At 43.4% G+C, this 22545-nt stretch overlaps 1 protein-coding gene across 2 annotated transcripts in view; it reads left to right on the top strand.

Moving 5' to 3' along the window:
• tln1 (talin 1) overlaps positions 1 to 22376 on the top strand; it is a 57627-nt gene extending 35251 nt beyond the window's left edge. For both annotated transcript variants that reach the window (XM_040196909.2, XM_078088301.1), the window contains exons 40-57: positions 96 to 197; positions 305 to 475; positions 839 to 1087; positions 1409 to 1528; positions 1609 to 1755; positions 1853 to 2019; positions 3462 to 3645; positions 4012 to 4137; positions 4365 to 4481; positions 4680 to 4865; positions 5497 to 5604; positions 11962 to 12067; positions 13316 to 13440; positions 13603 to 13728; positions 15028 to 15090; positions 15177 to 15359; positions 20309 to 20434; positions 21067 to 22376. In XM_040196909.2, coding sequence (XP_040052843.2) covers positions 96 to 197; positions 305 to 475; positions 839 to 1087; positions 1409 to 1528; positions 1609 to 1755; positions 1853 to 2019; positions 3462 to 3645; positions 4012 to 4137; positions 4365 to 4481; positions 4680 to 4865; positions 5497 to 5604; positions 11962 to 12067; positions 13316 to 13440; positions 13603 to 13728; positions 15028 to 15090; positions 15177 to 15359; positions 20309 to 20434; positions 21067 to 21201 — 2541 coding nt within the window. In that variant the 3' untranslated portion in view covers positions 21202 to 22376. The remainder of the gene's footprint in view (positions 1 to 95; positions 198 to 304; positions 476 to 838; positions 1088 to 1408; positions 1529 to 1608; positions 1756 to 1852; positions 2020 to 3461; positions 3646 to 4011; positions 4138 to 4364; positions 4482 to 4679; positions 4866 to 5496; positions 5605 to 11961; positions 12068 to 13315; positions 13441 to 13602; positions 13729 to 15027; positions 15091 to 15176; positions 15360 to 20308; positions 20435 to 21066) is intronic.
• The last annotated feature ends 169 nt before the right edge of the window (positions 22377 to 22545 follow it).

The following is a 22545-nucleotide window of genomic DNA, read 5'->3' as shown; positions in this document are numbered from 1 at the left end:
CATTGAAGTCCATACTATTTCATAAATGCCATTTGTTATAAGCACAGAGATGTATAAAGCTTTATTCACCGATATTATGCATTTATCTATTGCAGAATCTCCATCAGCAGATGGCGGCCTCGGTCAATGAAATCAGTAACTTGATTGATCCTGTTGCTGTCGCTGCTCGCTCTGAGGCCTCCCAGCTGGGACATAAGGTAGAACACAGGACACCACTAGACGGCTGAGACCACAAGAGGTCCATCTAAAGACGGCCATTAATTCAATTTGTTTAAAACATGACATGTATTTATCATTGGATCAGGTATCTCAGATGGCCAGCTACTTTGAGCCCCTGATCATGGCAGCCATAGGCACAGCGTCTAAGATCGTCAGCAGCCAACAGCAGATGGCTGTCCTGGACCAGACAAAAACCCTCACCGAGTCGGCCCTGCAGATGCTCTACACTGCCAAGGAGGCCGGAGGAAACCCCAAGGTACTAAAGCTGGCACTTGTTACTTTGGGTTCTCTGAAGAAGCTGCCAGAGGAACCTGCCCATTCATTTTAGAAATGTGTTTTTCTTGCTTGAATAATCATAATATAGGAGATATCTTTCCTCTCTCCTGCTGATCCTGAGAAGATCGTCTATGCTTTTGTAACATTACGTTGGAATGTGACGTTACAATATTGCAATTAGGGGCTTAAGACAATATTTATTTTAGACCTTTTGTGAATTCACATTTTATGAATACAAGCTCAATTATTTTATTACTTGCATTACTATTTACATGGCTGTTGTTTGAATGTTCTGGTTGAATATTTTTTTGTTTTCCTGCTAAATGTGTTTTCCCTTCTGCAGGCAGCACACATGCAGGAGGCCCTGGAGGAGTCTGTGCAGATGATGAAAGAAGCCGTAGATGACTTGGGTGCCACGCTGGCTGAGGCAGCCAGTGCAGCAGGCGCTGTGGGGGGCATGGTTGACTCTATCAACGAATCCATCAATAAAATGGAAGACACACATTCCCTTGAGCCTGAAGGCACCTTCGTGGACTATCAGACTACCATGGTCAAGACCGCCAAAGCCATAGCTGTCACAGTGCAGGAGATGGTAAGCCATTCAATGGCCAGCGTAATTCTGGTGACTCAAATCTAGTGTAACATGTGAAAAGTTGATTGTATCATTGTGACAGTCCAGTGCATATACCCATTCATTCACAGCATGATGGCACAGCCTGCAGAATCAATTTACGTTAAGCATCTTGCCCAAGGAAATAATCTAGGGCAGAGATTTTAAAGATTTTAAAAGAAACCTTCCCAACATAAAATGAAAAACTTTATTCTCAGTATCTAGGATTTGTTTCTTTTATCATCTACCTGGTGAAAACTTCTTCTTCTTCACTCAGCTGTTGTTGTTTTTGTCTCTCCTCAGGTGACCAAGTCTAACACTAACCCCGATGACCTTGGGGGATTGGCCAACCAGCTTACCAATGAGTTTGGAAATCTTGCCAATGAGGCCAAATATGCAGCCGTGACTGCAGAGAATGATGAAGTAAATAAAGCCATAGACACTATCTGACATCTTGTTGGTGCTGTTATTCAAATGTGTGTGTGTCTTTTGTTTGTGTCCAGATTGGCTCTCACATTAAGAAACAGGTGGGTGAGCTGGGTTTCAGCTGCACAGGTCTGGTGACCAAAGCGGGAGCTCTGCAGTGCAGCCCCAACGACTCGTTCACCAAGAAAGAGCTGATCGAAGGCGCCCGTAAAGTCTCAGAGAAGGTCCCACCTCACCTTACATCTTCTACCTGTTCAGTCACTGTTTCTCTACTAGATATGCACCAGTCCAACGTGCACTCATTACACCTTCTTCTTGCAGGTCTCCCATGTGTTGGCATCCCTGCAGGCAGGTAACCGTGGCACCCAGGCCTGCATCACAGCAGCCAGCGCCGTGTCTGGAATCATTGCAGACCTCGACACCACCATCATGTTTGCCACTGCTGGCACTCTGAACAGAGAGAACGCAGAGACCTTCGCTGACCACAGGTACGACCGACTGTTCATTCATCATTGATTCCCCAGAAGTAAAATAGATTGTGGCATGTATCCTATCATAGACACAGCATCACTGGGTTGGACAGGCAATGAATTAACTTAGTTTTTTAGCTATTTATTTTGGAAAGACAATATCAACTTCATTGTGAATATTTTAATTTATCCTATTAAACAGCATTAAACATAGAACACATCACAGGAGCAGTACCATGACACCTCAGCCATGGGGCAGAGCAACAGAATAGACTAAAGGGACACAGAACCATTTCAGCAAAATGATCACGAACACGATCAGTGAGACAAATATGAAGTACATATTGTGTACGTATCCTGTTTGTTTCTTAGGGGTCTATTTTACTGTTGGCTTAAACAAGCCTCTGCATCAGCAAACACAGAGTTTTTTTCCTTGGGCACCCTGGGGTGTTGGATGTGTTGATGACTCGCTGTGTCCCATCGGGGAGGAGAGGACGAGGATGGCTGCTCAGCTCACCTGTTCTCTTAAGTTTTAGTCCCTTTGTCCGGTAAAATTTGGCCCATAAAAGTCACTCAACTCCTTTTAGTCAGGTTTATGTTTTCCTTTCTCTTTCAATCTTCTCAATATAAACTGTTTAATTGCTAACTGCTAAGGACTGTCTTTACCTGCAGAGGCCTCTATCCTTAAACACCGAGTAACCGTAGCAACAACTGTACACCACATATTTTTTCACTTGTCCGTCCAAAGTACCACCTGGAGCTCTACCGTTTTTACTGTAGATTTGAAAGGGGTCTTTCAAAAAACAAAATAATTTTATTTGCATTTGGATCTTGTTTTTCTGTTGGTATGAGGAAGCGTCTGCATTCGTAAAATCTAATATAATTAGCGAAAGAAAGAAATGCTAAACACGAGACCATATAGATTTTAGTTTTATTTGTGGCACTGCATATGGTTGTTGTATTTAAAACCTTTAAAACCTAAAAGCATCACTCATACATGCACAACGTAGACTAGAGAAGCGCGATGAAATGGCTGAGCTGTGTGCTTCTGACCGGGCAGGAGGGACTGTTTCCGCTTCTTGACGTGTGTTAGTGGATTTAATGTTCTCTTTGCTGTATCTTTAATAAGTCTGTAACTTTCAATAGCAGTGCAGTGTCTGTACATTACTGACTTATTATCAATTACCAATATCTTAAGTGGTACAAGCGCAACTTCAAAATTAATTTTAATTCAAATGTAAATGGTTTTTATGCAGCAATGAATTGGTGAATCCCAAACTATAATGTACGTAGCATTTTAGCATGGAAGTGAATTGAATGTCGCATTGTCTTGCCCGTTATGAGGTTATCACTTTCACTATTAAATATGTATTTTCACTATTAAATGGAGAACCAATATATCATCTGTCGGGATCAATCTGTCCCATTTTCATGCGACTCTGTGACCTTCCTGTGTGCAGAGAATACATCCTGAAGACGGCAAAGGCTCTGGTGGAGGACACCAAGATGCTGGTGTCTGGTGCTGGAGCCAGTCAGGAGAAACTGGCCCAGGCTGCCCAGTCTTCAGTGCACACCATCACCAAACTGGCTGATGTGGTCAAACTGGGAGCTGCCAGTCTGGGTTCTGAAGACCCAGAAACTCAGGTAGAACCGCTGAAAACACGTCAGCTGTGTTTGTCTTTACTCTAAACCGTGGGAAAGTAGTCGATGGCAACATGTAGAAATGGAGCTCGCTACATAATGTAAAAGTACAAACAAACAAACAAATGCTTTTCTTAAAGAAAACTAATTGTAAAGAAAACTAAACTATTTCTAAAAGTATTTCTAAGGTAAAAAGCTGAATGCTCATTTAATTTATTTTGGTCTTTTCTACGTTTAGGCTGGCCTTGATCTTACCTCCTATATATGTCCCGTTCTATATCCTCGATATCCTGCTACTCTGAGTCTCGAGGTCACTCACTCCAGCTGTGAGTGCATCACTGTGTAAAGTGCTGCTTCTGCATCCTTCAGGTGGTCTTGATCAATGCAGTGAAAGATGTGGCCAAAGCTCTGAGCAACCTCATTAGTGCCACGAAGGCCGCTGCAGGCAAACCACATGACGACCCCAGCATGCTGCAGCTGAAGAGCTCTGCTAAGGTAAGTCACATGACACCAGGTTAGCACTGTCCTGCTCTTGATGCTATAATATGTTGTGTGTTTTTATGTACCGTTGAACACACACACTGCATGTTACAGCCACACATTGTTGTCCTGTGTGTTCTCTGGTAATCGCTGGGACGCGTGTCAGCGTGCGATGCATCAGTGAGCCCTTTTCTCTGCCATCAGTCTGTCCATAGCCTTATGATATGTCCTGGCTGCTCTAGGTGATGGTGACGAACGTGACGTCCCTCCTGAAGACGGTGAAGGCAGTAGAGGATGAAGCCACTAAGGGGACCAGAGCGTTGGAGGCCACAATTGAACACATCAAGCAGGAGCTGGCTGTAAGTACTCACACTCTTCAGACTTGTCAATACATTGCTGTCCATATCCATCCGGGATTGATGTCCCTTTATTACCACAACCAGTAGAAGAAGCTGTTCGTATTACCAGCTGAAACCGGACCGAAGGGCAGATTCCCGACCTGTTGTTGGAGGAACGAACACCGGGTTTTTAGCAGTTCCCTGTCCTTCGCCACACAGGTATTCAACCTCTCTGACCCGCCACCGAAGACGACCACGCCAGAGGAGTTCATTCGCACGACTAAAGGAATCACCATGGCAACAGCGAAGGCAGTGGCTGCGGGGAATTCTTGTCGTCAGGAAGACATCATTGCCACGGCCAACCTCAGCCGAAGGGCCATCGCTGACATGCTGCACTCCTGCAAGGTAACAACGTTTATTCTAAAACCGTTGCTATGTCACTAGGAAATACCATTTGGACATTAAAGTCCCAGTGAGGAGCTGTGAGCTGGTACCAGTAGACGAGGCCATAGGAGAAAAGATGCTCTATTCCTACATAGTTCTTCTAAATGCTCGTCATCGGTGCCACCGTGATGGATTCTGGTGAAACCAGATGACTTGAGGCTACAGAGATTCAGGCAGAGTCCAGAGACCCAGGACCACCGCGGCCTGCAGTCAGTGCAGCCGTGGGCTGCTCCCATCAATTTGCCAGTATTGATGGCTTTTGTGTGTTTTATTGTAACCACCGATTAAAACTCTTTAGCTCACGAATGTTCATTATGTCGCTACTGAAATCTGATTTCTGAACTGCAGGTAGTCACCTGTATATTTAATCAGTATAGTGTCTGTCAATATCCCGTGTCTGTCCAATCTTTACTATAATGTTAACATTTCAGTCAGGTGGGTAAAGCTTCTTCTCAACTTATTAGTCTTTGAAGCGACCCAACATTTCTCTGATGTTAATCGGCTGACATAAAACAAAGCTGTTTCCTCTTTATAATCATTATGTCTTAACGTGCACATTGGCCGACGTACTTCTGCCCGTTTGCCTTCCCAGGAAGCTGCCTACCACCCCGAGGTCAGCCAGGAGGTCCAGATGAGAGCTCTGCGCTTCGGCAATGAATGTGCTTGTGGATATCTGGGACTGCTGGAGCATGTGCTGGTGGTAAGACACACACACACACTTTACAGTGCTGCGACTGAAATAGGGGAATGATTTGCATAAGTGACTCCAGCCACTGAGAAAAGCAGTGAGTAAACAAGAATGTTTATACCCCTTCTCCTAAATGAATCAGTGAAAGGTCAACACAGAAATGACAACAATGTATAACTGGTACTTGTGCACTATAAGTCGTTAATTCAGTGGGGGGACATCAGTGTTTCATCACTGTTTGTACAAACAGGTCATGTTTACTGCCACGTCAGTCATAATAAAGCAGAAAAAAGATTTAACATATTTCCATATAGATAGATAGATACATAGATATCATCTATATAGATATTAACATATATTAACACATTTTGTTCAGTACATCATTTTATACACACAAACATGGGTAATTCTTTCTATTACACCTATGACTATATTTTGTTATAAACATACTAACAATGCCTACAAATCTCTAATAATTTCATTTATTAGCACTCATAAATACCCATATTGCTGGATAGCATAACACAGAATAATATTTTAACACCACACTGTGATATGTCATTGTCCTTATTCTGACCATTCAGAGGTGGAAAGATTAGATTATAATGTCTTATAACTATGGAAATGATAATGCATTGTGAGAGTGACTGACAATTCTTACAGACAGACAATATGCAGAGATTCCCCGTTTTGTGGTTACATTCTAAAAAAAACAGTCCTCGATTTAAAAACTCATTTGGAATAGCAGCTCTGTGGTGTAATCATGATTAGTCATGCCATGAATTAGGATGCCATCAGACAGTTACTAGTCCATAGTAGTTATATAGTTTCATTTTTGTTAAATTGCCCCATTTATGGAGACCCTCCCTACTCTGCCACCGATTTGCTAGTAGTGTGATATATTTATTGCTGTCACACGTTGATGCTCTGCTTCAGACAGACATGATGCTCCCTGAGAGAAGCTGAACGTTGTGTTCTTACCGCGCTGTGATTGGTCCAGCTGCAATGAGTAATATAATTGACCTGCACTCATGACCTTTCTGCTGCTCATTGGAACAGTGCTTTTAAAATGGAGCCCTCAAAGAGGCGCTTGAAGGCAGTAAGAAAAGGTGTATGCTGGTATGCTACGTTAGTTTGGTCTTATTTTCAGCAGCACCCTGTTCACACCTACACACACTAACATCGAGTACTGGGGCGAGGCGGGGTCCTTCTCAGGAGCTCCTAAGTAGAGCTCATCGCTATACATCCCGGTATAAAGTAAACTCTGTGAACACACTGAAGCCCTTCGAAGAATGAAACCGGTTTTACATCCCATCCATCAGCAGCTGTAGAGCTGCTGCAGAGGCACAGATGTGTCCCTCAATGGTCTCCAAGATGTCTCAAATGAGAAATCCAACTTGCTTGCTGCTGCATGCTGTCTGCTTCCATGTCAGCTGTCATGTGATTGATGACCTCTTTTCTTTCCTCTCCCATCGCTGTGTCCATGTTCCTTTAAACTTGTGGCTCACTGATGTCGGTGCAAGCCGGTGAGTATGCCACATGAATGACCTGCACACGTGTGCCGCTGCATTGGTTGAAAACCTCACTGACTGCTGAATAGCACAACAATGCTGCAGAGTCAGAATACAGACCTGCTCTGCTTATGGACAGCGGGTGCTTTTATATCAACTACACTAAGCACTCATAAATATCCATATTGCTGGATAACTTAATGATAAGTAAGTTAATATTGTTGGAGGAATCTGATGTAGCTGTAGCCTAATGTCAGTCTGATTGTACTGACTCCTGATATCTATCTATCTCTTTTCTGACCATTCAGAGGTAGAAGGATTAGATCACACGCAGGGTTTGAATCATGGAGGGAGTCTGATGGGTTGTGGGCGGACATCATATTCTGTTTTCTAAGCTTCATGCGAGCTGAACGTCTCACTCATCATTTCAGTGATTGTAGTTGTAAGTATTCATCCAGCTAACTCCATCCCTTTGCACCAGGGGTGTAGGTAGGGGGGCACATACTGGCCACTTTGATGTCGGCGGCGGTCCGGTCGACGGGGGGGGCGTGGAGGGTACGGTCGACGCGGAGGGTACGGTCGACGCGGGGGGGACGCGGAGGGTACGGTCGACGCGGGGGGGACGCGGAGGGTACGGTCGACGCGGGGGGACGCGGAGGGTGACACCCCTGGTTTACACCCCCGCTGCATTGCTGGTTTATTTTCTTAATGGTCACAAAAAATAAGGCTTGTCACTATATTGTAAACTATGTGTTGCCTCAATAATTGTGAACCTTAGAATGGATGTAATTGAACTCAGTTCTCATCGAGCTTAGTATTCCCTCAGTATTTGATCTGAGTGGATGGAACTTTTTGACATTACTCCAAAGTGAACAGCTGAGGACCCAGATCTGGAGTTGTTACCCTTTGGTTGCATCGATAACAGGGGGGTCAAATGTATGGTCTGCGAGGTTGAAATCCGAACACCGAAGCTGTCTGGATGAGCTGCTTGTAACTCTGCTTCCTCTTAAGTTGGGGGCAGATGTACAAAACCACCACGACAATGAGTGCTGGCCGAGCCCTCACTTTAGTCCCATAGCCCACACGCTGTAGATGCTCTGAAGGTTGTTACAGAACAACACACTGACTAGTCGATCATGTTGCTTAGTGACTGTGTGTGTGTGTGTGTGTGTGTGTGTGCGTGCTGGCCTGTTGCATTCTTCTGGCCCGCTGCATGCGTTCCTCTGCAGTTACGTCCTCGCCTCTATCTTTTCCTGACAACACATCTGAATAAACCTGAGCTGGGCATGCACTGAGCCCTGTTAATGCCTGCACCTGTCACACGCTGCTCCAACCTCAATACCTCATGTCCACCTAGGACAGTCCGAGGACACATACCAGAAACCCAAACCCATCTGAGCGCCAACATCAAACTAGGCTGCCATTATTTTAATGAATAGTGAGACAAGCCGGTTGTCGGTACAAGCTGACGCTCTCATTTCCTCCCTGTACTCTGGTCACATTGATGCCTCCAAAGTCATATAGTTCTACATAATAAATGAGGCATGTGAGAAACAATGTTCTCCTACAGATAAAAAGCCTTTCTGAAATGCAAAATGAAGTTTCACTATTAAAGATGGGCAGGAGAGAGACATTGAGCCAGTGTGTGTTCTTATCATGGAAACATCAAAAGTGCCAGAGCGCTATTTTGCCAGAGAGCTATTTTGCAACTGACTGAGTAAACGTACAGAGCCTTGCATAATTATTCAACCCTCTTTCCACATTTTGTCATGGTTTGACCACAGATTCAAATGTATTTCATTGGGATTTTACGTAATGGTTCAACACAAAGTCAAGTTGGGGAGAAGTTTACATGGATTTTAAAATGATTCACAAATACAAATGTGAAAAGTGTTGAGTGCATATGCATTCACCCCCTTCACAGTATAACCCCTCACAAAGATCTAGTGCGACCAACTGCCTTCACAAGTCACATGATGAGTAAGCGGGGCCCATCTGTCTGCAGTTTAATCTCAGTATAAATACACGTGTTCTGTGAAGGCCTCGCAGTTTGTTAGAGAGCATTACTGAACAAAGCGCATCATGAAGACCACGGAGCTCACCAAACAGCTCAGGGATAAAGTTGTAGCTTAGCATGAACTATCCCACGCTTTGAATAGTTCACGGAGCAGCAGAAAAACTATCATCAAAAAAATGGAAAGAATATAATAGAAGAGTGGAAGGCATGAGTATTCACCCCAACTGTAGAGAGTTAGTCTTTCCAAAAGACTGCAAATGCTAAATGGGATGAACTTGTATATTTCTCTTTTCCAGTCTTCCGACGACTCAAACACTCCATGTCATCATTCACTCATTCATACACTGACGACAGGAGCTGCCATACGCAGGGACACCTGCCCGTCACAGTGAGACGTCAGCCTCATGGACACACTAGTGACTACAGTAATACTAACTGTGCATTTCTTTCATCACATTTAGAAAGCCGTGTGTGTAAGTTTCTGTTAAACTGTCTCTTTACCGGTGGAGCTGGAAGTACTTGGATAGGCGTGATTTGCACTCCAACAGTCCATAATGCACTGGGGCGTCACTTCTCCAGAGTCTCTTCGGTCACATCTTTTTGCAACAACAGTTTATTGATGTAAATTGATCCCATATACCTGTAATGAATGATCTATCGCAGCGATGTGTGGGCCCACCAGTGGGCCGCGAAGGTACTGCAGGTGGGCCGCGAGTCATTAACAATAAATAAATAAAATGTTTTTAGTTTAGTTTGAAAATTAATTTAAAAATATTTATGATTTAAATTACGATTTGATAATTGATAAGATACAAAATACACATCTTTTTCTCAGTTTAAGTATTATTTGAACAATTCTAGCGGCACAATAGTTATGTGAAACATTAATTGATGAAACACAAACAATTTACATCAGGGGTGTCAAAGTCAAATGGACGGAGGGCCAAATAAAAAATTTAGCTACAAGCCGAGGGCCGGACTGTTCGAATGTTCATTGAAAAATTTTTAAATGACGCATATAGTCTAGTGAACCTAATTTAACCTACTGAAAACCTAACAAATATATTCCAATATGATCAGATAAATAAAGCAATATTTTCTTATGGCTCTGTCAGTAATCTTTAATTTTCAACAGACACAAAAGACAAATTTCCTTTATATAAAAATCCCCATAACATGAACATTAAATGAAAGAAACCGGTATTCAAGGCACCATCAGTAGCCTATATTTTCTATTTTAGCAAAAGTGGGCTAAATTTACTTCAAAGAAAAAAACAATAATAGCAATTTTCTATCATCCACTCAACTGAAATATTTTTAAAATATAATTGGATTGAAATACAATAAAATAAAGTGCAAAAATCTATTAATCAAAAACAACACTTTGTTTAAGGAGAAGTAACATGCAGTGAAAACAAATATTAAACTTTAAATTTTAAACTTGAACTGAGTAAAAACTCTAAATATGTGATTGCACAGTAATGTTCACTTGTTTGAGGTTGAGGGTGATACTTGTTGGTGTCCCATCTTTTCCACAAGTTCATCAATGTTCGGGGTAAGGCCCTGAGCTGAGGAAATCCTCAGAATTGAGTGGAGGTGTTCAGCAGTAAGTCGACTTCTGTGTGATGTTTTGTTCAAGTTCATCAAAGAAAACAGTTGTTCACACAGGTATGTGCTGCCAAACATAGACAACGTTTGAGCAGCCTGGATGCGCAGCTGGGGCATTGTGTCGGGGAGGAAACGGGCGAACTCCGCAGCACCCACTGCCGCATATTTTGCCCTCAGTGCATCATTGCATTGGAGGTCAATCAACTCCATTTGGAGGTTTGGTGGTGAGCTTTCCACGTCAACAGCAAATGGGTTACCGAGCAGTTCCAACCTGCTTTTTTGTGCTTCAAAGTCAGCAAATCGGCGTCGAAAGTCAGCGGCAAGCATACCTATTTTATCAGCCAACTGTGCGCTCGGGAACGCAGATTATACTCTTTCAGTACCGCCACACTTTCTCCACACAGAAGACACACAGGTTTTCCAGCTACCTCCGTGATCAAATACTCCGACTCCCACCTTGTTTGAAACCCCCGGTTCTCAGTGTCCACCTTCCGTTTTGCCATTTTTGATGGGTATCTGAAAGTTAATTTTACTGTGATGCTGACAACTGCTGTGCCAATAAATATTGAAATGAAGCAGCCTACTGCTCGGTGCGTCACCGTTGCATTGTGGGAAATGTAGTATTGGTGCGTGTAAAAGATCTGCGGGCTGCCGGCTTGCTGCGGTCTGCGGGCCGGTTCTAATAATAAATCAAGATCATCCCAGGGGCCGTAAAAAACCTTCTCGCGGGCCGGATGTGGCCCGCGGGCCTTGACTCTGACATATGTGATTTACATGAACAGATTAATAAAACAATAAGGCTCTCGCTCGAACCGGCTGCCTGTCGTCATTCAACAAAAGGCGCCGCCACACAAAACAATGTCCATTGGGGCGCCCTCTTGTAGTATTAAAGTAAAGATACATGAGCTCCGGAGAAAATGGTATACAAAACATACATTGTCGGTTAATACATTTTTAAACGGTTAAATTCTTAAGTTCATTTAATCATCCCAAGTTTTGATGTTTTGATCAGAGTTGTGATAAAAAGGTTTGGGTGGGCCGGAAAAGATTTTCAGATTTCAAATTGGGCCGCGGCGTTCTTGAGTTTGGGAACCGCTGATTTATCGTATCATCCACGGAGCAATCTGGAGAAACTGGTGTCCAGCTGCACACGTTTACCCTGATGCTGTTGTGCAGAAGGACAATGTAAAGTACAGTTGAATTAAATGTGACCTTTTCCCCTGTGACCCACAGATCATCCAGAAGCCCTCTCATGAGCTGAAGCAACAGTTGGCCAACTACTCCAAGCGGGTGGCAGGCTCCGTCACCGAGCTCATCCAGGCTGCCGAGGCCATGAAAGGTATCTTAACCTTTGGCCTCTTCAGCAGAATGACAGCAGAACTGGCCTTCATTTTTTAGGGTGGTGATTCCTAAACGTTTTCTGTCAGGCCCTTCTTTGAGGATATATTGACTTTTTTTTTTTGCCGTGGTTCTCTGTTCGAAGGACGAAGGCGCGATCCCCATTCTGGGACTTCCTTAGGATGTCTTCCTTTGAGCCTTCCTATTGATCTTTCTAAATGCGTCTGCATGTCGCCGACAACACTAACCGCAGTAGGGAACATGAATCATGGTAGTGAAACCGTTGCGTGTCATACATAAGTTAATAACATTCAAGAAACTGATGTTGCCCTGAAAACAGAGGATATGAAACGATCCTGAAATGTGAACCGTTTTTACGAGGAAATATCAGCTCAGTAACTTTACACATCAACTTTACAAGCGCTTTGCATCGGCTAGAAAGACCTTCATCTGGAAGACCTTGCAGTTGGACATAGTGAGAAGTTCTCTCGCGTTCTGTACTGGTCCCCATCCAGCCTGTGACCGTGTCATATTATCATAACAGAGATTCCCAGTTTGGGATTCCCAGTGGGAGTTGAAGAGCTCACACATGGTATCATCTTTAAATTAGAATGTTTGGGTAGATGGAGGGCTACTGATTTATGTGGGATAATGATTTTTAATAACGGCACTCTTTAAGTTAAAAGTTATTTGTCAATATTTGACAAACAGTACACATTGTAAATTTAAAGACATTTATTTAGGCAATAAGGTACGAGAGGCTGTACTTTATCGTCCAATAATGAAACGTTAACCCTAACCCTGTATCACAAAGGTTGAGTAGTCTAGAGAAAAATAGTGGCCGAACGTGCATGTAAACAGCATTGGGTCTCCTTGCAAGAGCTCGCACCATCTCATTCATGCACATCGCTCATGACGCTCGCATTGCCCGAAACCGATCATTTGTGGGATTTCCGGTTGTTTTTGCCGATCGCCACCGAGCTAAAACCTGAAATGTCCTGAAACGTGATATGGAACGCTCGGGTCAATGTGAACAGCAACTGTGTCATTCATTGTGGGTCGATGAAATCCAACGCGTGGAATCAGTCCGCTTCGCGTCGGGCCTAACAACTCCCGAACTGTTACATTATCCAAACCAATGGCTTCCACTTATAGAGAAATCAGTTCTTAGAATTGTGAGCCACATTGTCATTACCACTACACAATATTCAGCTACCAAACGGTCATGTTGGGTGTTTGTGTGTTGCAGGCACGGAGTGGGTGGACCCCGAGGATCCCACTGTCATCGCAGAGAACGAGCTGCTGGGAGCAGCGGCAGCTATTGAAGCAGCTGCCAAGAAACTGGAGCAGCTGAGGCCCAGGACCAAACCCAAGGTCACAGAGCAGCCGCGGTCCCAGTGTGCCTGTTGACCTCCCTGCAGGGCTACATGCCGTATATGTGCTGCACGTCTTCTGGCCTGTTGGCTTCTCGCGCCATGATAACCATGTTAACATGGCAGCCCTGTACCACTGTGCTTTCCTCTTCCTTTTGAACAGGAGGCAGATGAGAGCTTGAACTTTGAGGAGCAGATTCTGGAGGCAGCCAAGTCCATTGCAGCTGCCACCAGCGCTCTGGTTAAAGCTGCTTCAGCAGCACAGAGGGAGCTGGTGGCTCAAGGGAAGGTACGTCTGAACGCAGACAAATGGTCAAGTCTGAGTTCTCCTCATAATTTACCGCAAAGCCACAACATGATTGGATGGTGACCCCTAGCAGTCTGTTGGAAGCACACTTATTCCAACCAGACAGGCGTGTTTTGGTAGTTAGCTGGTCATTCTTTGAAAACATGGATCCATCGTTTTGAGAAGCGCGGTTACTTTAAAGGGGACGCACAATGAAAATCTCACTGTTCCCGTGATGGTGCACATCCATCTGGGTATCTGAGTGTTATTCCAAGAAAGGGAATAAGACGAGCCAGTTTGTCGTCGGCTGACTAGATCAGATAACATTCACATTTGGTTCTCCTTCCTCATTACAATATACCGCCAACTGCCTGAGAACTACCTTTGCAACACTGAATACAGTTTTCTCACAAGCCAATCTGAGCTCACTGGGCTTTTTTTGGTGACAGAGATACACGAAAAGTTGAGAAAGACACGATGTGTTTTAGTAGACACTCTAAGGACCAGGATGAAGATTATGTGACATGTCTACGTTAAGGGGGTTGGACTAATACAAACTGTTGGCCAAATTGGGTCAAAATCCATCACATCGGGCACAGAAGAACCAGAACCCCAGAAATACTCCCATTGGTTCCTAACTGACTGAAATGTGCCAGAAGTAATGTAAGTGGTCGCCGTGATAAGAGCTGTTCAAAGTCTCTAATGCTAAGGAAAGGAGCTTCAATGCTTCCTTGCTCAGCTCCTTTAGCACAAGAACCACTGGACCGTCCTTTACAAAAGGAATGGAGATCATTTTGTGCCCCAATTTCTTGCGGCGGCATATATATTTAAATAGTGACATATTATTGGGCCGTTCACGAGAAATAGTGATCATGAGGGAGAAACGCCTTGTTAATAAAGTAAACACTTTGAATCTGGTTGTTTATGTTGTTTGCATGACTCAGCACTATAACAACACATGAAGGCATATAAGGTCCTTCTTTGTTGTCCATTTTCAGAGAAATCTTAGTTTCACGCTGCACACTGACGTCATTAATATGCATCTCCTCACATCAGAGCTATTCCCTAAACACCACAGATTTCTTTTACTAACTCCTCATTTAGGAATTCTCCTAACTATCTTTCCTTGACTCCATGATGTTTTCCGCAGAGGTTTAGGAATAAACGTTAGGAGGTCATTTTCTGGACAATTTGAATCCACCCTCGGACTGATGGCGATTGAATTAACCATCCATGTGATTGTAATCTCTTTAGTGAATTTTATACTTTTGAAAAGCCCCTGAGCCAGTTCTTTATTTTCAGGTGGGGGCCATCCCAGCCAACGCAGTGGACGACGGACAGTGGTCTCAGGGCCTCATTTCAGCTGTAAGTCCTAACCCTCAAGGTTTATTCAAAGAGGTTGCAAACCTCCTTGGTAAAACATCTTACCGTCGATGCCTTTGACCCCTCAGGCTCGAATGGTTGCGGCAGCAACCAACAACCTGTGTGAGGCCGCCAACTCTGCTGTGCAGGGACACGCCAGCGAGGAGAAGCTCATCTCGTCAGCCAAGCAGGTGGCAGCGTCCACTGCTCAGCTGCTGGTGGCCTGCAAGGTCAAGGCTGACCAGGACTCCCAGACCATGAAGAGGCTTCAGGTCAGTACTGCATATTGATGCCTATCGAGTTGCTTCACACGCGCCCACTCAGTTTGTTAGCCTGGGACCTCAGGACACAGCAAACTGAAAGCTAGGAAGGTCTTACTGTGGACAAGCAACGCAGGCAACAGCACTACAAGACTCTCAGAAGTCCAATTCCTGAGACGGACCTTTGCCGTGTGTCACAGAACTTCTACAGGAGACTCTGAAGATCTTAACTGTTTACCATCAGCAAATGGAGTTTAGAATAGATGTTCATTGTAACTCAAGCTACTGAACTGTTCTCGTACACCGTTTGATTTACATCTTTCGCCATGAATGTTATCTGTTATGTTGCATTACATTTCCAGATAAAAAAAGTAATCGTAATGTTTTTCGCTAGGTGGTTCAATCATGTTCAGTCGTTGGGAAGAATTTGTTCTAGGTAGAAAAATAAGTTTACCAAAAGCCAAGCAGACCAACGCGCTGCTTGTTTGGGTCTGCAGACAACTCATTGACAGTGACAAAAATATATGTAAATATATGATATCATGTCAATTAATTCAGTATTTTGCAGAGAGCACCATGAGCAGAATGTCCTCTTGTGCATTGGTTATCATGGCCACTGAGTGTGTTTAAACATGAGCCATTTTCTGCAGACTGTAAAGCCAGGTCTGATCCTGCTGCGTCACACTCTCACAAGATGATGTAATCTCTTCTTCTGTGTCAGACCTGTACACAGTGCCTGACAGTACCTGCTGGGGGAACAATACTCCCACCGCAGCATTAATCATCGTGCAACAGCTGAGGTTGTAGGATGGTCTATCATTAGGCTGCAGTTTGAGTGTTTAGTGTTACAGGTGAGCTGCATGATCTGTACAGCTGCTCCATTGGGATTAGTGGTATCCAGAGCATCCATTTTCTGACCCATGATCCAACAAGAATAGATCCTGGTTTTCCCATAAACTCATCCATTAAAATACTTTTGGTATTTCATAACATTACCTGCATATTTCAAACGTCCCGCCTGCAGTTTGTAACTAAGGCTCTCTGATATTGATATGAACTTTTAGTCTTAGGTGACACCCTCCTTAAACTTGCCGAGGACTCCCTATGAAGACTGTCGAAATGGAGCGCTTCTTTTTTTCTTAAGATCCTGATGGAGTAAAGTAGCACGGAGGGGTTGCTTTGACCTTTAAGTGTAACTGATGCAGTTAGTCCCAAGACGTAACACAAATTACAAGTATCTCCTGTCAGCCCATTGAAACAAAAAGGCCATCTCGTATTCTCTGATCCAATCAGCAGTGGCTTATCTCCTCCTCTTTTGGGCCTGCAGCTGCCACCAAAGTAATTCCCATACATTTATGTGTACAGGGGCTGTGGAAACAACCCGCCAGTCTGCCGATGGCACCAGGACTGGAAACATTAGCCCTGATCTATGATTACGCCAGCAGCATTTGCTGTCTTCACACTGCTGCAGGGTTTTTTATGGTTCTATTATCCCGAGTGTGGAGTATTGTACCGTGTCTCTGGGGACAGATGGCTGTTCCTGATGCCAGCAGCTGGTTAACAGAAGGAACTGGCTTACTCACCAGTTTTTCACCAGTTTCTTTGGTCCTGGGAGTGTCAGCATGGTCTGCCTGTGACTACTCTGATGCTACTCAAAACCGTGTTTTCACATGAGATAAAAGAATTGAAGGCCATTCGTACAGCAGTGATTCATACGGTTCGTCCGGTTCAGCTACTGCTGCTTCTGCCCCGTTTGCCCAACTAGGGGAAACGCTGTACAGAGATCTCTATTGGCTTGATGGGCCTCACATCTCAGCCAATGAGCGCATTGGGGGGGGGGCGGTGCTTAAAACTGCCGCAACGGGGGACACAAAAATGGAGATAGCTAGCAAACCCCTGCGTGGATATTTTCATTTTAAATTCCTTCCAGACGGCGGCGTTGATAGAAGCAAAGTTATGCTGACCTGCATCACTGAAAGTGTGAAGTTATCTTCAAAGGAAATCTAGTACAAACGTGGACTATTGAGTCCTTGCACAGTAATCCCACATGTGTCCTTAGAGGTGGACAACTTCACTTTACTCACTTTAACCTCAACAGGGACATGTAGATTATTGATATCTATCTATGAATTGTTCATAGATAGATGGTCTATGTTTGTACCTGTTCAGAAAAAAAAGAAGACAGATTTATAAATGTTACCTCAACTGTTGCGGAGGGTAACTGGTTAATCTATACCAGTCCCCTTAAAACAAAGCTTTTGTTGAGATTAAGATGTGATTTTAAGAAACGTTTTAACTCAGGTGTAAAGGGAATACTGCTGTTAAAAAGGCCCCTTTTCATTTAAATAAAAAACAAAAATAAAAGTGTCCAATATATTAGTGTTAAATTAAGGAGCATAGCGCAGAGATTCATGTGATTAATCCCAGCACTAGTATACACGTGTGCGTGTGTGTGTACACAAAGTGTGCATGTGGAGAAGGCCTTCGATAGAACGCCCACAGAGGACTATGGGGGTTCTATGTGGAACTTGTCACAGCTAAGTGGGTCTTTAGGTAAAATCCTCTGAAAGGGTTCCTTGTAGAACCTTTATGAAAGGTCCATGAAGGACAAGCTGAAGACCCAGTTATGGCTACAGTCATTTCTGAGACTAGAGATCCACTCATGGCAACCGGTCCGTCTGACTTGTATGTTAAGTGTGAGTCAAACTGGAGCCGCAAGATCACTGCTTCTGACAGATGAGTTGATTTAAGAGGATAAATTAATCCGGCGTAGACGGCCGATGGAAACCTACTGGAGAAACGTTCCCTTGGACGGATCTTAGAAGACCTGCCTCCTAAGACAAACGCTGTGTCAGGCCCAGTTTACTGTGTGGTCTTGATGAACAGTGCAGCTTCACAGTGTTGTGTTGTATGTCAGGGTCAGACTAACAGTAACATTCCAGCCAAAGATAAACCAGTGGAGGATTCAGTGTCCGATTTCAGTCGGTGCAGCCGCAAAAGGAGAAAACTCCTCTTTGTTAGTGGTGAGCTGCCCAATGAGACAGATGTTTGGCTTTGAGTGCAGTTCGGCAGGCTACTGCTCGTTGCCTTTTACAGTTATTCGCCGGCAGTGAGCGGGAAAAAAACTGTTATGTTTCATTGCCGTTCCAGGAATTGCTGTTCCTGAGAAGCACCGTTGATGTGTCTGCTGACTTAAGTCAACATTCACTCAAGACTAAATCATTGTCCATGGACAGATCTAACTATAATATAGAATTCAATAGATTTTGATCTTAAAGCACAGGCCTAATTGCAAGCTTTTTCTCGTCTGTTCACTGCTTCCAATGACAACATTTACACAAGGCACGGAACCTTTTGTGTAGCACATTTCAACAACAGGTAATTGAAATGGCTTCATATAAATCCATTAAAACACAAGACCAAAGAAAACAACAATAAAGAAATTAACATTAAGAACAGAGCTTCACTGGACCAAGGTTAGTTGAATTAAAGGTTTTGAGAAAGCATCATCCTTGAATTTGGTTCAATTAAGACAAAAGTCTTCAGTCTTAATTGACAGTACCAGCAGACCTGCAGCTTACGGTCAGTTTTTTCCAGATATGTGGAGAAGAAAAACTGAACGCTGCTTCTCCATGTTTGGTTCAGACAGGAGAACCATTCCAAGGTAGCAGCAGGTCAGAAGGCCAGATTTATTTTGGCCTTAACCCATTGTAACATTTCCTGCCCTAGTGAACACTCAAGCTGCAGCGTTCGGATTTACTGAGTTTTTACAAAGACCTGTGAACACACCGTTACAGTAGTCCACTACTGAAGACCAACGCAGCTTTTTCCAAATCCTGTTAAGAAATAAGTCTTGAATCCTTGATATATTCTTCAGGAGATAATATGGTGATTTTGTAACTGTCTTTAAATGGCTGTTCAGATTGAGGTCCGAATTCATAACTGCACCTAGTTTTCTGGCTGGGTTTGTAGTTTTTAACATTAGCAATTGAAGCTGTGTGCTGACTTTCAATCGTTCGCCCTTGGCTCCAAAAACCATTACTCCTGTTTTTATCTCCGATTATGTGAAGAATATTCTGGCACAACCTTTGTATGGGATTATAGTCCCCCAGTGAAAGAGTTATGTAGATGTGCATGTTGTCTGCCTAATTATGAGCATAATTGGTTTCTTTCCATAATCTGAGCCAGTGGAAGCATGTAGATGTTGAACAGCAGAGGCCCCAGAACGGCACCTTGGGGAACACCACATGAAATTTTAGTCCGCTCTGATTTAAAATGAGTATTCACTTCAAGTAGGATTCAAAACGGTTTACAGTTGTGTCAGAGTCCCACCCAGATTTTCCGTTGGTCCAGTAGTAGGTTGTGGTCGACCATGTTGAATGCAGCACAGTTCCTGTGATAAGACTATAGTGCTGCCACTGTCTTTAAGTGAATGTCGTTGAAAACCTTAACAAGAGCAGTTCCAGTACTGTGGTCCAAAGCCTGACTGAAAGACATCAAACCCGTTCTTTACGGTCGAGAAGTAGTTTAGCTGTAGAAAAAATCATTGTTGTGCAGTCTAAATCAGCTGTTTGGGGGATTGGTTTAATAACTGCAGTTTTTAGGGCCTCTGGGAAGATGCCTGAGAGAAGGGATGTGTTTACAATATGTGGAGGATCAGTGGTCGTGCAAATATTTTGTAAATAATTAATATATAATAATATGTATAAAAGGTTTGTTGGTATAATATCTAGACAGCAAGAGGAGGACATTAGATGTTGTATAATGTCTTCGACTTGCATGGTCGATTGAATGAAATTGTGTCATGATATGTAAATGAATATTATTTAGAAATGGGGACAGCACATATCCTGCACTTATTGCTTGTCTAATTTTCAGAATTTTGTCAACAGAAAAGGAGGCAAATAGATTGCGGGTGAAATGGCATCAATAACATCATTAACTTCCGGTGCTTGTTACAGGCTGCTGGAAACGCCGTGAAGAGAGCCTCTGATAACCTGGTTAAGGCGGCGCAGAAAGCAGCGTTTGATGCTCAGGATGACCAGGCCGTGGTGGTCAAGAGTAAGATGGTGGGGGGCATCGCTCAGGTGAGTTAAGTCTCCACACACAGCGGTACTTTTATACCTAAGTATAAGATATAAAAGAACATAAAGCAGTTAAATATATAAACATGATCAAGAATACATATTCCCACATCAGTCCTTTTATAGCAGTGATTCACAACTGGTGGGTCGCGGACCGGTTTTTAATGGGTCGCGGGCCTTTGCCTGGGAAAATAAAAAAAATGTTATGGTTGCATACGTATTCTGTCTCCATATTATCTCAGGTTCAAACTGCACCATATTTTCATTAAATAAATTTGAGAAGTTGAGAATGTTCCTCGATTTGTCATTAAGGGGTGATGGTGGGTCCCGGAGCCAGACCAGTTGAGAACCACTGCTTTATAGGGATTTGTTTAACCTACCTCATAATGTGAACATCGTATTGTTTCATGTGGCGACGTGTCGCGTGTTTTGATAAAACCGCTTGATGCTAACCAATAACTATCTCAACAACATCTCACTGTTGATGACAGAGAGCAGCATCAATTGTCATTCATCAGGATGCATAACGCTATCAGCTGAAGCTAGAGTTCGAGCCACTGGCGCGGCGGCGTTTCTCGGCCTTGTGATTGAAGCTGGAGTTTCCTCTGTGTGCTAACGGAGCCTGTTGTGTACAGATCATCGCTGCTCAGGAGGAGATGCTGCGGAAGGAGAGGGAGCTGGAAGAGGCCAGAAGAAGGCTGGCCACCATCCGGCAGCAGCAGTACAAGTTCCTTCCCTCGGAGCTGCGTGAGGACGGCCAAGAGCAGTGAATGAGTGTGCGGGCATCTGCAGCCTGCAGCTCCGGGCCGTCCCGCAGCCGCAGGGAAGGAGAGAGGAGCTTTATGTAACATCAGGCAGGCTCTCAAAGTTTTCTTGTATTTAATTTTTAAAGTCAAACGATACCAATGATTATGAATTTCGATAATACAGAAATACTAATTAAAGTATCTGTCCTCTTGATTATATATGATCAAATGCTTTTCAATATATCTATCTCTTTTTTATCTAGATCATACGTCTGTTGTGTACATGTTATGTGGCTTCATAAAATTGCAAAATCCTGCCAATGCGTTTGGCTCGCCCCCAACTGTTGGATCGTTACTGTTAGATATTAGTTGTGTAGGCAAGCACAATTAAGTTTTCTATGCAAACCGTGCATAATCTATGCAAATGTTCTGTGCGTGAGTGAGTGAGTGAGTGAGTGAGTGAGTGAGTGAGTGTTTCCAGAGACACGGTTTCTGAGTTAATTGCAGATGTAATACTGTTCTGTACTGTAAACTATGATCGGACAAGCAGTTTTAAAAATGACTTTGCAAACCGAACAAATCAGAGTGGGAACAGATTATTTTTCTAAGGATGAGCTATGAAATGTATTAAAGTCGCTGTCGCAAATTCCTTTTGTGTCAGTATTTGGATGTGCGACGGTTCAGTGTGGAAGCCGGGGTTAGATTAGGATCCATGTTTGTGTAAAGAGTATGAAGCCATATATTTAACTTCAAGACATTTGGCATCATATTGACTATTTGTGAGTGACTTGCTCAGTAATGGGTCATGTGTGCAGATATTAATACTACTCTAGAATACTTCTAGAGGGTTCCTGTCCCATGATGCTCGTCTGTTTCCTGTTTGACTCCCACTTTGTTTCTCATTACCAAGGGCCTAATATTTGATCACTCTTACTCTCACTATATTAAGTGCCGTCACGGAATTATCTAGTATTATAAACTGCTGCCAGCCCTTTGCGTTTTTAAATCCTCCTTTACATAACTCGTCTCTTTATTTTCTTTTACGTATTCTTTTCACATGGCTCAGCATACCTAATACCAAAATGACTGTAATCATTCAACGCCGCCTTGTTTTGGTGACATTTGACTTTTTCACAGCAGTATCTCCTCTCGGGCACTGTAACAGATTTATATTCAATAAAGGTCATTTTAAAGTAAAACTCATCCATGGACATTCATTTCTTAACACTTTCACACGCACTCTTTTCACTGTTCAAGGAGGAAAAGCCTCCTCGACTAAACGTTGGATGTCTACGAATTCATACTGAACTGTATTTTAAATATGTCTTCATAAGCTGCGTAATTTGCTCATTTAATCATTCTCTGTTT

The sequence above is a fragment of the Gasterosteus aculeatus genome, chromosome 14 (assembly GCF_964276395.1).
Source record: "Gasterosteus aculeatus chromosome 14, fGasAcu3.hap1.1, whole genome shotgun sequence".
Classification (NCBI taxonomy): Eukaryota; Metazoa; Chordata; class Actinopteri; order Perciformes; family Gasterosteidae; genus Gasterosteus; species Gasterosteus aculeatus.
The sequence above is the reverse complement of the archived record's forward strand: the minus strand, read 5'-3'. Positions and strand labels throughout refer to the sequence as shown.